Below are 15,834 nucleotides of genomic sequence, written 5' to 3'. Positions count from 1 at the left end.
GTGCGATTCAAGGACGAATTAAAGGTAGAGCATGTTAAACAGTGATAGAGGAGTTCTAGGAATATGCACAATGATCCTCTACACATTGTGGGTCAGCCAAACTGTAGGCTAGTTCTAGGTACACACTGTGCATTTATGGGACCGATTAACCAATTCCCAGCCTAGTGCTGCCGGCGAACGGTCACAGTAATATAAGCATGCCCTGGCAGCGCCCCCTCTGTTTTACACGGTAGCTTGACCCGACGCTGGCGAAGCAAAGTATTTCCATTTTTGCATGTCCCCGTTGTCGGGTACAGTGTAACGCAATCTGAATAAATTACAGTAAGCTGCCATCTCCATAGAGATTTATAGGGGCGGGGGTAAGCCTCACACACTGATTTCACTGGTGCTAATCTGTTAATAATGTAATAAAAGCACAGAAAAGCCCTTTGGTGAAAACACCAGAGAAAGGACTTTTCTCATCTTAATAAATAGACACCTGAATCAGTTCTGTACCCCCTTCCTGGCAGTGTGTGAATGATGTCACATGCAGATGAATGTTTGCTATGTGATCTATTTTGTTCATGATTCCTGTTTCTGTCCTCCACACAGAATTGTACCCCAGGACCTGGAACTTACGGCAAAGCAGGGAATCCACACACTCATAGAAGAGAGGGCTTCAGAGTCTGCCAGCTCCAAGGGTATAATGGACAGCGAAACGACTAAATGTGGCTCAGCAAGCAGCAATGTAAGTGATTATGGGATGAGAGGGGCCGTGTGTCATTGCTTTCCTAATGCACTGCTCATATTTCAGGAATGTGTGCCGGGACCAGGAACCTACAACCTAAAATGCTCCATAGATGAAACCTTGAAGCACGTTGTGGGTAAAAGAGGACCTTATGACCTATTCACCGGGCCAAGATCACAGCACATCCTGTACGGACACTTTGCTACACCTGTAAGTATGCTACAAAGTGGAACGCTTCCATTAGAGGTCATTGAATGGAAGATGCTGACCACATATAGTATGTACATGTATAAAACTGAATATAAGAAATTAGGGAACCAGTATATGACGAACGGTACAGGAGGTATACAATAGTATATGCCTGTACTTTTTTATTTTCAATTATTATATAAATGGTATACTTCTCTTTAAGTATTGTTTGTGATTTATGGCTACCATGTAATGATCACAATATTCCCTTGTTTAAAAAAATAAGAAAAAGCAATCTTCTCTGTTCTGTGGCCAACTTGGAAATCCAGAAGACTCTGGGCCTGATCAGAGATGGGTGATAATGCACAGACTGCGACTCTGCATGCAGCGGCTGTGCAATAATATGCTTATGCCACAGGTGGCGTCTAGTTTAAAATGACGCCTACTGTATGCATTGCAGATCCGAGGGGTGCAGCATCGGCTCACTCTGTGGGAACATCTGCCATCTGAGTAACCCTGTGTTGCAAGACGCAGACACTGGCCACGGCGTGCCTCAAAAATGGGGCCGACACATCTGTTTTCAAGACCACCCAGTCCCCAAACTGCCGCAGCTTGTCATTCATGTTGTGGCTTAGGGGGCACTGCTAGCGATCTCTCAGAACGAGATCTGCACATGCACAGATCTCACACCATTGGGTTTGCGTACATCTCTGAATAAGGCAGATCTGACCATCAGGAGGTGAGGTTGAATAACTGCACCCTATACAATACAGTACAATAAAATACAGCCACCCACAAGATTTTATGACCTCTTGATCAAAGACACTGCAGGGGTGGTAAATGAATAAATTGTATGTGGAAATTGCCAGATTTGGCCAACTTTATCTGGAGAAACTTGTAACATTGTAGGTCAAATTGGTGTTATTATTGTCCCACTTGGTGCAGTTATGGGTGGAATGTCTATAATTGTTTACGATTAGGGAACTAATACAGAAAACATTTGAATTTGTTTATTTAAAATATATTTATGCAGCAGGCTCCATAGGGTATCCACAGGGTTACCTTGGGTTATAGTCCTGGCTTGGCCATCGGGCACCACACAGTTAACTTTGTGCTCCCAGCATGCACTGGGCCCCCCTCCTATAACCCCGCCCCCAGGCCAAGGCACCTCAGTTTCAGTTGGTACCCGTCCATAGTCGGGTCACTGCATGGGGGCTGCTGGCAAAAACAGCCCCGAAGTTAAGAAGACTGCAAGTGCGGCTAGTGGGGACAGTCCAGCGGAAGCCCCCACTACCCCACCTACACCCCTGCTGGCGCTGAGCCACCGGTACTGAACCAGGGAACTCTGCAGGCTTTTCTGGGGGTCCCAGCTAGCAGGACTGTGGTCAGGTGCACAGGGAGCAACAAGGTAAGCACAGGGGGCGTCTGCGGACGGAGCCCACTGTGGCACAGTCCAGTGTCCTCAGGGCTGGGGGCTACCTGAGGGGTGCAGTTAGTGGAGCCAGGTACTCATCCTGCGCTACCACTAGACCACCAGGGATATGGGGCTGGAGCATTAAGGAAGCGCTCCAGCATCCTGAGGGTTAATGGCCTGCCAGAGAGGGTGCTTTTCCGGTTTTAGACTATGGGAAAGACCCCTCTCTCACTGCACCAGCTGCCTTTCTACTGAGGCTTGGCGCGCTGGTGCTTGGGATCCTTCCCCACGGCTCCGCCTACAGAACGCACGGTGGCCATCTTGGATGCACAGCAACGCTGAGTAGGAATGTGGAGCCTGGGTCCCCCACCATCCTACCTCTCCTACAGCTTAATGTTTGGTCAGGTAGCGCTATTCCCACTTCAGACTTAGCATCTGAGTGGTTGATGATAGCGCTGTTAGTGCAGGCAAGCGCCGGCTCTGACGTGCGCACGCGTGAGACCCGGCTAGCGACGGGCGCTCCGTTGCTCCGGGTCTTGCACCAAAACGGGGCGGCTATCAATTTTGATCGACAGCTCGCACCATTTTGGAGGCGTGGCTGGGGGGGTGGCTTCACAAACTGAGGCGTTCCCAAGCGAACGCCTGCCGTTTGTGGGTGGCCCCACTGACATCACCAGTGATGTCAGTGGGAGAGCTTCCGGCTCTATTAGAGCCGGAAGCTCTCTGAGGCTTGCGTCCACAAGACCCTACCACAAGCCCCGATGGTCGCGATGGCCTGGCCGGTCGCAATAGCTGTGGGTGGTCACCCACAGCTATGCGAGTTGCCTGGAGGCCGCACAAAAAAAAAAACCGCCCTGAATCAGAGCGAGCGCTCTTTCAGAGCATCCGTCTCTGAATCAGGCCCTCGGTCCGCCACAGTACAGAACTTAACGGACGTTTTGCAGGTGCCCGCTCTACGGCCTGCTGAGAGACCATTAGTAGCGCCACTGTTACCACATTATGACGATGATGATGTCAGATGAAGGGGAGCTCCCGGAATCTGACTCGGAACGACCCACTTAAGCGGTTGAGTATAAGTGCAGGATTTATGTATCCGGGCTAATTAAAGCTTTCCGCAGGGTTATGGAGGATGACTGTCTCCCTGAGACTGCATCGTCTTACGCATACTTTAAAAGGTAAGGCGTCAGTTTTTCCTCTCTGGTCAGCTGGTGGACCATATGGAGGAAGCGTGGAAATTCCCAGGCAGAATGTTTCAGCCCCAAAAGAGACTCATATTCTTATCCCTTTGCAGAGGATTACTTCACTAAGTGGGACACCCCTCCTCAGGTGGATTCCCATGTGACACGCCTGATTAAGAGTGCAATCTTACCCATGCCGTCTATGTCCTCATTTAAGGACGTTTCGGACCGCAAGGTAGAGATTTACTTAACATCCATTTACTCTTTGGCCGGGGGATCCGCCAGACTGCTCATGGCGGTCTGTTGGGTGGCTTGGGCCATGGAAAAATGGGCTGATGCTTTTTAATCGTCATTCTCCTCTGATGCTTCTGAGGAGCAGACGGTGCTGGTAGTATCCGTGATTCTGCTACTTATATTAGCGAAGCAGCGTTGGATGTTAGCCTGCTTACTTCCAGGATTTCAGCAGCAGCAGTTTCGGCTTGCCGATCGTGGTGGTTACGTTCTTAGATTCCACGTCTGCATTCAAAGAAGGGCCTGGAAGGCTTGCCGTTTAATGGTCTGGTCCTCTTCGGCCCAGACCTGGATAAAATTGTAAGTACATTGGCAGCTGCAAAGTCTGCATGTCTGCCATCGCCTCAGGCTCCGTCTAGGACTGCTACTTAGGCTGAAAAGACGATCGTCCTCAAGGTAAGCAGAAGGTGCAGTCTTTTCCCAGGCCATCAGGAGCCACCAGGAAGACACCCTAGTCCAAGAAGCGACCTTGGAGTGCTAGACGCCTTGTCACCAAGCCTAGGGCAAACTCTCAGCATGAGTTGGGCCTCCCCTTGGGGAACCCCAGGGTGGGAGGCCGACTTCTTTGGTTTGCCCAGCACTGGTGGATGATTATCACAGACACCTGGGTCAGAGAAGTGGTTTCTCACGGGTACGCCCTCTCCTTCAACAGAAGGCCTCCCCATCAGTTTTGTTTCCTACACTCCGGAGGTAGGCCTTCATTCCACAAAGGCTCTGGAAATCCAGAAAGTGGTAAGTTCTATGCTCCAAGACGGGGTCATAGTTCCAGTCCCCCCGTCCCTCAGGGGGATGGGTTCTTATTCCAATCTCTTTTTGGTACCAAAACCGAACGGTTCTGTCCGTCCTATTCTCAACTTCAAGGCTCTCAACAAGTCTCTGAGGGTCCCTCGGTTCAGTATGGAGACTCGACGTTCCATTATATTAGCTATGGAACCTGGGGATTTCATGGTGTCCCTGAATATTCAGGATGCCTACCTGCATATCCCCATTGCTACGGCTCCTCAGAGGTTTCTCAGATTTGCTGTATTGGATCACCATTACCAGTTTCAACCGCTGCCGTTTGTTCTTTCCGCGGCTCCGCAGGTGTTCACCAAGGTAATGGCGGTCATGGCGGCTCGCCTGCGGTTACAGGGGGTTCGCCTGTTACCTTTCATGGACAACCTGCTTTTCCTAGCAGGGTCTCCGGAGGTACTTCGCAATCATCTGCAACTGACAATATCGGTGTTGCATACTCACGGCTGATCGATTGGAAAAAGTCCTCACTGATGCCATCTCAGAGGATGATGCATCTGGGAGCACTGTTGGACTCTCAGCAGCAGAGAATCTTCTTTACAGAGGAGAAGATCTCAGCCCTACATACCAGGTTACGTTCTTGTCTCCAGGGTCGCCAGGTGTTCATTCACTTGGCATTGAGATTACTGATTTCCATGGTGTCGACATTCGACATGGTGGAATATGCCCAGTTTCGTTCAAGACCTCTACAGAGGCTGATCCTCTTCAGATGGGATGGATCACATGGTCGGATTAAGGATTCTGCCTTTGAACCTCTATACACCCCTGCCTATACCTTCTGATATCCTGCCTATAAACCTCTAAGGACGACGCTATTTTGCGTACGCAGTTATACAGTAAATAAAGACTCCAGACCTAGAACCTGTGGTTCCAAAGCACAAAATATTATTCAAGCAAAAGTACAGTCAGTTACACGCTAGTTATAAGTACAAATTTAGCGCAAAGGAATTATACAGACCCAAGTACAGTTATACATACGCAGCGCTCTGGACCAGATGTAGGCATCAGCAAGAAACCCCTCGTCAATCAGCATTCAGCACGAAGACTCGAAACCCAGGGTCAGAGCACACATATTTATACCCTCCAGAAATAGACAACACAATAGAGAAGTTTGTTGCTAATACCATTGGTCCTAAAGGAGAGGGCATATGTTACAAGGCATTTAACAGGTTGGTTCAAATATACACAGTCCAGCCTCTAACAACTGGTGGTCTCTGGTTTCCCACCTCATGCAAATCCTAATGGTTGGTCATATAATGTTCATTTTGTTGCTTGAAGTCTCTGCGGTCCATAAGTTGAGAATGCCTGTTGCGATCTCTACATCGATGTTACCGGAATACTGTTGAGAGAGTATGCATCAGTACAATACCAAACATGGCTTACTTATCACATATAAAACCTTAGTTACAAAATAATCTTTATTTCATAGCAATTATAGTAAATGTGCATACTTGAATCTTATACCTTTTAAAGCTTTTGGAACCTTGTATGTGAATATGTAATGTGTGAGTATGTGGGGTTTGATGTAAAGACGCTAGTTAGGTTTATCTGATTTGGGGCAGATGTGCACGCATGCAGCTAATAAACAGCGTTCGCATGCAGGATATTGTGCATTCGCTACTGAGCGTCATGTTAGCAGCTTAACTGTGCATAATGTGTGGTGTTCATGCATGAGATTCCATACGGCAGTGTTCATTCCAGGAGTACTCAACTCTGAAGCGGACTTCCTCAGTCGACACGATGTACATCCAGGGAAGTGGTCACTTCACCAGGAGGTCTTCCAACTCCTGGTGGACAAATGGGGTTTTCCAGAGATAGATCTCATGGCCTCCAGATACAAATGCAAGCTAAGAGTGTACGGGTCCAGAACAAGAGACGCAGAGGCTCTCCTGGTAGACGCTCTGTCGGTTCGGTGGACCTTCCAGTTTGCGTACCTGTTTCTTCCTTTCTCCCTTCTTCCTCGGGTATTGAAGAAGTTCAAGCAAGAGGGAGGCATGATCCTGCTGGTGGCTCCAGTGTGGTCGGACGTCACTGGTACTCAGATCTTCAGAGTCTCTCCATAGACGCTCTGTTGCTGTTTCCTCAACGTCCGGACCTGTTGTCTCAGGGTCCTTGTGTTTACACGGATTTGAGTCGTCTGTCTTTGACGGCGTGGGTCTTGAGACATCCATGCTTCGGAAACCTGCTTCTGCCAGGATTTACCACAGGGTATGGCATACCTTCTTTGAATGGTGTCGCCCCAGGGGGTACGATTCCCAGGTATTTCGGATATCCAGGGTTCTGGCTTTTCTCCAGGCAGGATTAGATAAGGGTCTTCGTCTAGCCTCATTGAAAGTACATGTTTCCGCACTGTCTGTGTGGTTTCAGTGGAGGATTGCTCCACTCTCGGATGTTCGCACCTTTTATGCAGGGTGCTCTTCGCATACAGCCTCCCTTTGTGCCTACTGTGGCTCCTTGGGAATTGACCTCCATTTGAACTACTGGGCTCCGTGGATCTCAAATGGCTCACAGCTAAGACTGTGTTTCTCCTGGCTATTGCTTCCGCCAGGAGGGTGTCAGATTTGGGGGCTCTTTCTGGTTTTTCACAGCAGCAGGGCAGTGCTTCGGACTTGCCTTGGGTTCCTGCCTAAGGTGGTCTATAGTTTCCACATTAATGGGGAAATTGTAGTGCCGGCCTTTAACTCACAAGACCTTGTGGTACGAGCTCTACGGTTTTACCATACCAGTTCCCTTAGGAAGTCGGACACTTTGTTCGTCCTCTATGGTTTCCATAAGAAGGGTTGGCCGGCCAACAAGCAAGCGTTGGCCAGGTGGATTCGCATGGCGATTTCTGAGGCTTACAGTCATGAGGGCATTCCTGTTCCGCCCTCTGTTACTGCTCATTCTATGAGGTCTGTGGGTCCATCATGGGCAGCTCCTTTCTGCACAGGAGCGCCCCCACCGTTGAGGATACTGCTTTGGGAACTCCCAAGGTATCCCTGTGGATACCCTATGGAGCCTGCTGCAGAAAATAAGAGAGATGGTAAGAACTTACCTTTGTTATCACTATTTCTGCAAGGTCCATAGGGTTCCACAAGGAGCCCACCCTGTCGCCCTGTGCTTCATATGGGTCTGGTTCTGGTCACCGATTTTCCGTCTCCCTGTTGTGAGAATGTGATTCTCGTGTATTCCAGACTTCCTTCTCTCTTTTTCTCTCCTCCTATGGCCTTGGCTTATTACTGAATTGAGGTGCCTTGGCCTGGGGGAGGGGGACCCAGTGCATACTGGGAGCACAAAGTTAACTGTGTGGTGCCCGATGGCCAAGCCATGACTATAACCCAAGGTATCCCTGTGGAACCCTATGGACCTTGCAGAAATAGAGATATCAAAGGTAAGTTCTTACCATATCTCTTATTTTATATTATTTATATATATAATAATCTCACAAGTTTCACACTATGGGGCCGATGAGGGGTTGAATGTAAGTTGGATGCAGTTATACGCTACTGTGCGCACAGGAAACTAATGTGGTTGATCACCTGTTTGCAGAGCTGTACGCATTTATTTATTTACATTTAGAATATATAATGCTACGCTTTACAAAGAACAATTCAGTCCTTCACTGCCCCAATGGTTCTTACAATCTATGGTCCGTATCCCATGAACATACATACACACTAGGGTCCTTTTTTATCAGAAGTCAGTAAATCTACGCTATGTTTTTTGGAGTCTGGGAGGAAACTGGGAGAGCCGAAGGCCTTGGTCAGGAACTGAACTCCTGATCTTGGAACTGTGAGTCTGCAATGCTGACCACTATACCAACTGTGCTGTCCCATCTGTTCAGCCCACTGTCCCTATGCATTTGCTCGCTTTCATAGACACCATTGTTATGAATGCACCAGTCTGATAACAGCCATATCGCTGTGTACACACTACTCTGCATAGCACGCAATTCTGTTGATAGGACTGCGAAGCGGTCATGCGACTGAGTTGCATAGGACTCAGCTATGGAGCATACACAGCACAAAAACACTCAGAAGCCAATTGCAAAACAAAGTTACGTTCAAATCTGCATCGGCCCTTACATTGGGTTTCCTGTTCTTTGGAGAACTGGACACAAACTGCCTCATCTTTTTTGCATTTACTTTATAAGCATAGATACTGTTTTACATACCATGCCTACCTATAAGATTAGTGCTTTGAGTGGACATCAGGGACATGAATATCCACAGGATTTTTTTTTTATGCAAAACTCGGCCTTTCTGCTATCAGTGCTGCTACGCCAATCATGTGCACAAAATTCTACTAGGGTCGACTAACAACGGCTCTGTTATCCATGGCTAATGGTTTCAAACCATCAGTAAGAAACCATCAATGATTAAGCCATCAATGGTTTAACTCTGCGCATGCGCTGAACACAGCCGGCATTAGCCATTTGGATTTTGCCATTGATGTTCACCATTGGTGGCCTCCGATTGACGGTAAAACTAGTTATGATCGACATCAGACCATCGATGGTTGCCAATCATCAATGGTCGATGGCCAACCCTAAATTCTGCTTCTAGTATTCCTGATTCAATACAGATGGAGGTTAAAAATATGACTGAATGTGCTAATAGAAGTGTATGAAATATATTCACAGTGCACATGATATAGCTTCAGAACATCACGTGCTAGACTCAACCCACCTACATTCTCCCAAAAAGGCAAAAACAAGTGGCCAGAATGTGGTGGTTATTCTGTGTGTGTATTTATGTCTGTTTCATTATATCCCTAGGAATGTTATCAGACAGAGCTAGGATACTTTGATGCAAAGTCATTCATTGAAGATCTTGAAAATGATCAAAAAAAGAAACATGGCAAGTTTGGAACAATTCATCGCTTTCCAAAAACTCCAACGGACAGGATATTCTACAGCTCGCTTGCCCACTGTCCCCGGCCACTTGTCAGTATTCAGGATTTGATTATCCAGTACAAACCATTTGCAGGATGTCTGCTTCAAAATCTAGCCTGTATTACCATGGAAACTTGGATGGGTGTGAATGTATACAAATGCACCCTTTATGCAAATGTACACAACTATGGATGGGCCATATAATATGTTTCCATTACTTAATTGCATATTAAGACTTAGCATGATAAAATAGTATTTTGACTCCTGGCTGTAACAAGTGTTTTGTGCACTAACATTCCTGTAAGCTCAGAATTTGGGTTTAGTTGGCTGAATCCCATGGATCTAAATGAATCCCAAATGTTTGAGTTGCTGTTAAGGTCCATCCAAGTCTCCAACAGAATCCTGAATTTGATACATTCCTTAATACAAAATGTATGTACTGTACATATAGAACACAGCTTTCCAGAGCTGGTTATTTAAAAGGACTGCACATACAGTATGTTAAAGATGGAAGGAACTGAGGGGCTAAATAAGGCATTGGAACTGCTGTGCTGGTGTCTATTGGGCAGCATGAATCGTGCAGAAATGATATATTGGGGAAGCTTATACTTGGCCATCCCACTCTTGCGTCTCATATATAATTATAGTAGCCCACTGATGCTGGCTGGTGATCACGTACTTTCATGCAAGTGCTACACCACATATGCTACATAAAGGTAAATGAAGACACTAGGGGATATATTTAATAAAGTGAGAATTTTTAGAGGTGGATATGTTGCCCATAGCAACCAATCAGATTCTACTTAACATTTAACTAGAATCTAATAGTTAGAATCCGATTGGTTGCTATGGGCAACATCTCCACTTCTAAAAACTCACTTGAGTAAATGTACCCATTGAGCCCTATTATGAGTATGTTCCAATGCCGATATTCTCGCATTGGTCAATGTTTTTTCAACTTTGCATGCGTTTAAATTTCAGCTTGAGCGTCCCACAGTATGTGGGTACAAAGTCGCAGGACCCAATGATACCTTTGCATGGAATCAGAAATGTATTGGGCATTCCTGAACGGTAACTGGGAGGTGGCTCTTCTGACACAGGAAGATGCATCTTATGGGTGTGTTATGGGAGTTTTGCGGGTGTGTCGCAGGAGGGGTTTTGGAATCAGATGCTTAATTGCGTGCATTGGAGGCCACACTCTGACGGAGAATCTGCACCTAGCAGTGACGCACCAAGCAGTAATGTAGCACCTACAGATGCACAAAGTGGCTGTCTCAGTCCTTGCACATTCCTGCGCACGGCTGTACACCAAGTGCTTATTGTAGAATTAGCATAAAGTCACAGGTGAGACTGTGACAGAAGAGCGCAAACACGTACGCCACTTTGTCTGGCTCAGAATCAGTCCCTAGAGGGAGCAATAAAGTGCACATGGTTAGTGGGGTGATCTGTGACAGTCCTCCTAGTGACTAGCTTCCAGTATCAATACTAATGACACCTAGGCAATAATATCTGCAATGTTTATGTACGCGCAGCAAGAGTTCTTACAGGAAGTGTCTGTGCGGCCTGTTATGCCTGTGTTATACTAATATACTGTGTGTCACTGCATCTTGATCTATTGTTTTTCATGATAGCATTCCCTAGGTCCTGGTTCCTATGATGTAAAATCAGTGTTCGCTTCTGTGAGGCAGTCCTCGGTTCCCTTCCTGACCTCTGCTAAGCGATTTGACAGAAAGTCATGCAGAGTCCTCTTTGGAAGTAATGTAAGTTTATTGTGCATAGAATATAGATGTTCTTTTTATTTCTGCATTACTGGTGCTGACTCGGCCTAAGTTAGCTCTTCCTAAGATTTTGGGTTGCTCTGCACAAACTTACACAGTAACTCCCTGAGATCTATGGGTATTTCGCACTCACATTTACAGCAAGCTTTTTATTTTTTTGCTTTATAGTATAAAAATAGTTTCAAATACTTTTAGCATTTTCCTTCTGTTCGCCACGTTTATGAATATGGACCCTGAATTAGTACTGTCTTCAAATTGAAAGCTTATGTCTTAGACAGAGTATTAGAACCTCCGGATTATCCAGTCCCCTTGTTTCTCACATTCAGTTAATCTACTGTACTTGTCACATTGCAGAACCCAGTCGGCGTTGGTCGATACGATATCAACAAACCCACAAGTGGCAAAACTTACCGATCCGCATTTCTCTCAAAAACCGCACGCTCTTTCTCTGATCGGGAAAAAGAAAAAGCTTTCAAGTGAGTTACAATTTGGTTCTTTTGCATTCAATGGTTAACATACCCTAGTACAGTGGTTCCCAAACTTTGTTTGGTACATGGTCCCCTTAGGTCCTCAGCATTTTTTTCACAGCATCCCTAGGCCAGGGGGGAGCTATTTACTAAGATCAAGTGCATTCCAATCAGCTCCTAACTGCTGTGTTTGAAAAATGACAGCTAGGAGCTGGTTGATTGGTACTTTAGCTTTGTCCACTTTATCTCCATCTAAAGCTTAGTAAATAGACTCCTCCATTAGCTTCGAGGTTCTGTTGGAACCTTGTGCACTAATACAATGTGGGTCCTATGACGGGAATTCCTAACACGTTTTTTCTTGCACCCCATAGAGGTGCAAGCAAGAGTAAGCTAGACTTTTCATCAGTAATAACCTGCTGTGTGCACAGTTGGAACTTCATACTTAAATGAATCTCCCCCCCAAAAAACATAGGGGGAATAGCTGGGATGAGGGACAATGGGAGATATACCCACAAAGGATTGACAGAGAAACAGGTACATATTACATTTTGGAGATAGAGAGGGACAGATAGGGACACAGAGAGGGAGCAGAGATGCACACAGAGGATGTGACAAACTTGGGTGGGTGGACCAAAGTCAGGGCTGGACTGGTGAAGAAGAGACAACAATGAATTCTCCCATCAGGACAGGAATCTGTGCAGAGCGCTCATTCACCCTTGTTGTATTGGCAGCAAATATTTGGTGCTCATTAACCTCTTCTCACTTTGCTGCACAGAGAAGGAGGGAGGAGAAATGAGAAGACAGATGGGGCTGTACAGCACAGCCACACACAAGTAGTGCAGCCTGTGTAATTGGCTGCACTCTGACGTTCTAAGGCTAACAGGTAGCACATGGCCCAGCCTACAAATATGGTGGCCCAAGTAATTTATTTGCACCCCAGGTACCACAGAACCCAGTTTGGGAACCACATCCTTAGTATAATATATACTAACATGTGATTAGCAACCAGTGGGCTCACTGAGGCTAAAGAGCTCTAGATGCTGCCTTTAATTTATTCAAACTGTACTAGAAAAACTGATTGGTTGCTGAGTTACAGCAACTTTTGTGTTCTGTTATCTGTGCATCAGTCTCAGAAATGTCCCCCTCAGTAGTGTATTGTTTATACATCCTCTTAACATGTAAGTTGTGCCCTACAAGAAGATGGACTTGAATTCTCATTCTGACGGCCATTATATTTTCTAATTCCACTGTTTGTTGTTCTAGGGAACGGATCCAGAGATCACACAGTACTTTGCCTGTTCAGCCATTAGTAGCACCGGCTAATGGTCCTCTACTACAATCTACTACTACATGAGAGAGAGGATGAGGCTTACCGGACATCATTTTGGCTGAGAACTTGAAATGATGGATAATCTAATGTATTATGTGTTAAGAGGAACTGTGGGAATTAATCATTAACATCTTAATGCAAAAATCTGTCTATTGCTATTAATTGCACACGTTACTCATTTTCATCAGGATAATTGTTATATATAGTGGTCTGTTTCTTATATGTTCCAGGAGATATTCAATAGTTATTACCTCTTGTTATTTTATGAAGCACTCCCAGGTTTTCCAACAGCTCAATTCATAACACTGTCCTTCAGTGTAATTGAGGGATTCAGCATGGATGGGTAAATGAATTAGAGTCCTATGAGGGAGTAGTCACTGCTGTTATCTTTCAATAATAATTGTTGGCAATGATATCCCCCTCCGATTAAATAACTTCACCATTGACACTATAACAGATTTATATTCAACTCATAGGGTGCTACCGCTAATAACTACAACATGATCATGTTCAATGAAATGAGAAAGGAAGTTATACTATGGTGGTGTACATAAGTAACCCACTAATTATATACTGCAATACAAATTTTAATGATATATTAAATAATAATATACTAAAAGCCCAACAAACAAGAAAAAGAGGTAAACAAAGGAAAGCCATAGTAAGTTTTTCAGCGAATAGAACTCACAGTATTATGCTTTAACACACTAGAAGGATCCAATTTTAAAACCACACTTTATATACATGAGTGCCTCCAACTTGAAGTATAAATGAATGACAGCACAGTAGAAGCAGATCTCACTACTTGTACTTATGTGGATGACAAAGGAAACGAATCTGAGGAATCTCCTAGTGGTGCAGGACATAACCCTGCTCTCTGGTAGGAAGATGTGCACTACTATGGTTGGAGAGAACAAAGATTTTATGCAGGGCTATATTTTATTGTTGTAAATGTGAGTGTTTTTTATGTGAAAAATGTATCTGTAAAAGGCAGAATACCAGATCTGTTGTTTCCCTTCATTTTCCACCACAATCGCAACCAGAACCAGAACCAAACCCACCACTTATTAAATGTACCCCATGGTCTATAGAGGAGATAGTTCTCCTACACAAACTACAGGGTCAATGCAGAGTTGAACGCAACTCTACCGCAGATGCTCCCTCTTTACGTGCATGGAAAAGGATGCGTATGTTCGCCTGGAAGCAGAGCTGTACGCATCTGTGCTCTGCCCTGCCCACTATCCATATGCGTAGCTTATTACTTATCAACATCAGCTCACACGTGCACCAGCCTATACTTGGGGTAAAAGAATTGTCTGAATTAGCTGTATTTACGCTTCCATCCAACTTTGTATAGCCTGCAATTATGCACTGTAAGGAAATGCAAATATTCATACCACATAAATTGATATACAATTAATTAAAAAGGAGGACTTATGACTGTTAGAGGGAAATGAATCAGACCCTCTAAAGTAGGGGTGGGCAATAAGCGGCCCCCCAGCTGTTGTAGAACTACAAATGCCAGCATGCCCTACTAAAACTGTTACAATGCATGCTGGGATTTGTAGTTTAACAACAGCTGGAGGGCCGCTTTTTTGCCAACCCCTGCTCTAAAAAGAGTGGACAAGTGAAGTTGCCCATAGCAACCAATCAGCTCCGAGGTAGCATTTATCTAGTATATTCTATAAAATGATAGGTAGAAGCTGAGTGGTTGCTAAGCCCAACTTATCCACTCTTTAGAATGTTTGATACATCACCCCCCAAGTCATCTACTATAGCATACACTACACACATCACATCTCACACACAGAGTTGTGGAGGCTTACGCTACTTCTCACAAGGTTGCCTTATAATTACATCTTTCTCACTTTCCTGTACCTCTGTTCAATTCTTTTGTATTTTTTTCCCTAGTATTTAAAGCTCTAATATAGGTGGCGTGATCCTGCAAGTCATATTGTAGGACATCAGAGCACCCATGAAAGTGTTACAGGAGCACAGAAGAGAGATATATGTGGAATCTTTAATAACTAAATGTGCGAAAGTTGTAATATTCTGTTAAAAGGACTTAAGGTGCATACACACTAGACGATATGCTCCCTGAGCGATATCGTCTAGTGTGTCCCCGGCAGGCTGTGCTCAATGTCGTTCATGACATTGAGCACAGCCGCTGAACAATATCATTAGCGATATCGTTCAGCGCCGGGCTCTCTCACCCATTCCCTGACATGCAGCAACCTGACGAGGTCGTCAGGTTGGCCTGCATGTCAGCCCGATGAACGAGGATGACGAACGACCCGCGGGAACGCGCGTCGTCGTCATCGTTCATCTTTTTTGTGTTAAAAATGGACGATAAAGTGGACGACTGAACGATAATGATATCGTTATCGTTCAGTCGTCCACTTTAATCGCCCAGTGTGTACGCACCATTACAGTTTGATGTGGTCTTTGATGGAACCAAGTAAACACCTGCTGTCACAGCACCAGCAATATACCCACTTTCTACTAGTAGTTTGTGCTGGCTCACATGGGGGATGGGTCTAGTGAATACCCCAGTATGGAACAGGGCCACCCTAAGGACATAATTTGCTTTGTTGTGAGCTATGCACATTCTGTGGCCCCCTGGCTCCTCCAGGCAGCAACTGAGAAGTTTGGGCCGAGGTGACAATAGAATCATGAGACATGTTGTTAGGGATAGGCCGGGGGTCAGGAGCTGGCAGCACAGCACTGGGAATCAGTACACAAACCAAAGGTCAGTCATTAGCAAGTGTAGGGTTCAAAGTTGTACGCTAATCTGA

The 15,834-nt window shown here is 45.5% G+C and overlaps 1 protein-coding gene across 1 annotated transcript; it reads left to right on the top strand.

Moving 5' to 3' along the window:
• The first annotated feature begins 603 nt into the window (after positions 1-603).
• On the top strand, positions 604-13,400 carry LOC148431100 (ciliary microtubule-associated protein 2-like). Its single transcript, XM_088466351.1, has 6 exons — positions 604-727; positions 794-937; positions 9,348-9,515; positions 11,096-11,224; positions 11,597-11,718; positions 12,973-13,400. The coding sequence occupies exons 1-6, from the start codon at positions 686-688 to the stop codon at positions 13,061-13,063; spliced, it is 696 nt and encodes a 231-aa protein (XP_088322477.1). The 5' UTR covers positions 604-685; the 3' UTR covers positions 13,064-13,400.
• The last annotated feature ends 2,434 nt before the right edge of the window (positions 13,401-15,834 follow it).

The sequence above is a fragment of the Taudactylus pleione genome, unplaced genomic scaffold (genome assembly GCF_031769625.1).
Source record: "Taudactylus pleione unplaced genomic scaffold, aTauple2 ptg002873l, whole genome shotgun sequence".
NCBI classification, from domain to species: Eukaryota; Metazoa; Chordata; class Amphibia; order Anura; family Myobatrachidae; genus Taudactylus; species Taudactylus pleione.
This window is presented reverse-complemented; position numbering and strand designations above follow the sequence as displayed.

Excerpts from the sequence above, each read along its gene's own strand:
- LOC148431100 (XM_088466351.1), top strand. The coding sequence starts at position 686 with ATGGACAGCGAAACGACTAAATGTGGCTCAGCAAGCAGCAAT. Across the intron at positions 728-793 it reads GTGGCTCAGCAAGCAGCAAT|GAATGTGTGCCGGGACCAGG; the intron begins GTAAGTGATTAT and ends CTCATATTTCAG. Across the intron at positions 938-9,347 it reads ACGGACACTTTGCTACACCT|GAATGTTATCAGACAGAGCT; the intron begins GTAAGTATGCTA and ends TTATATCCCTAG.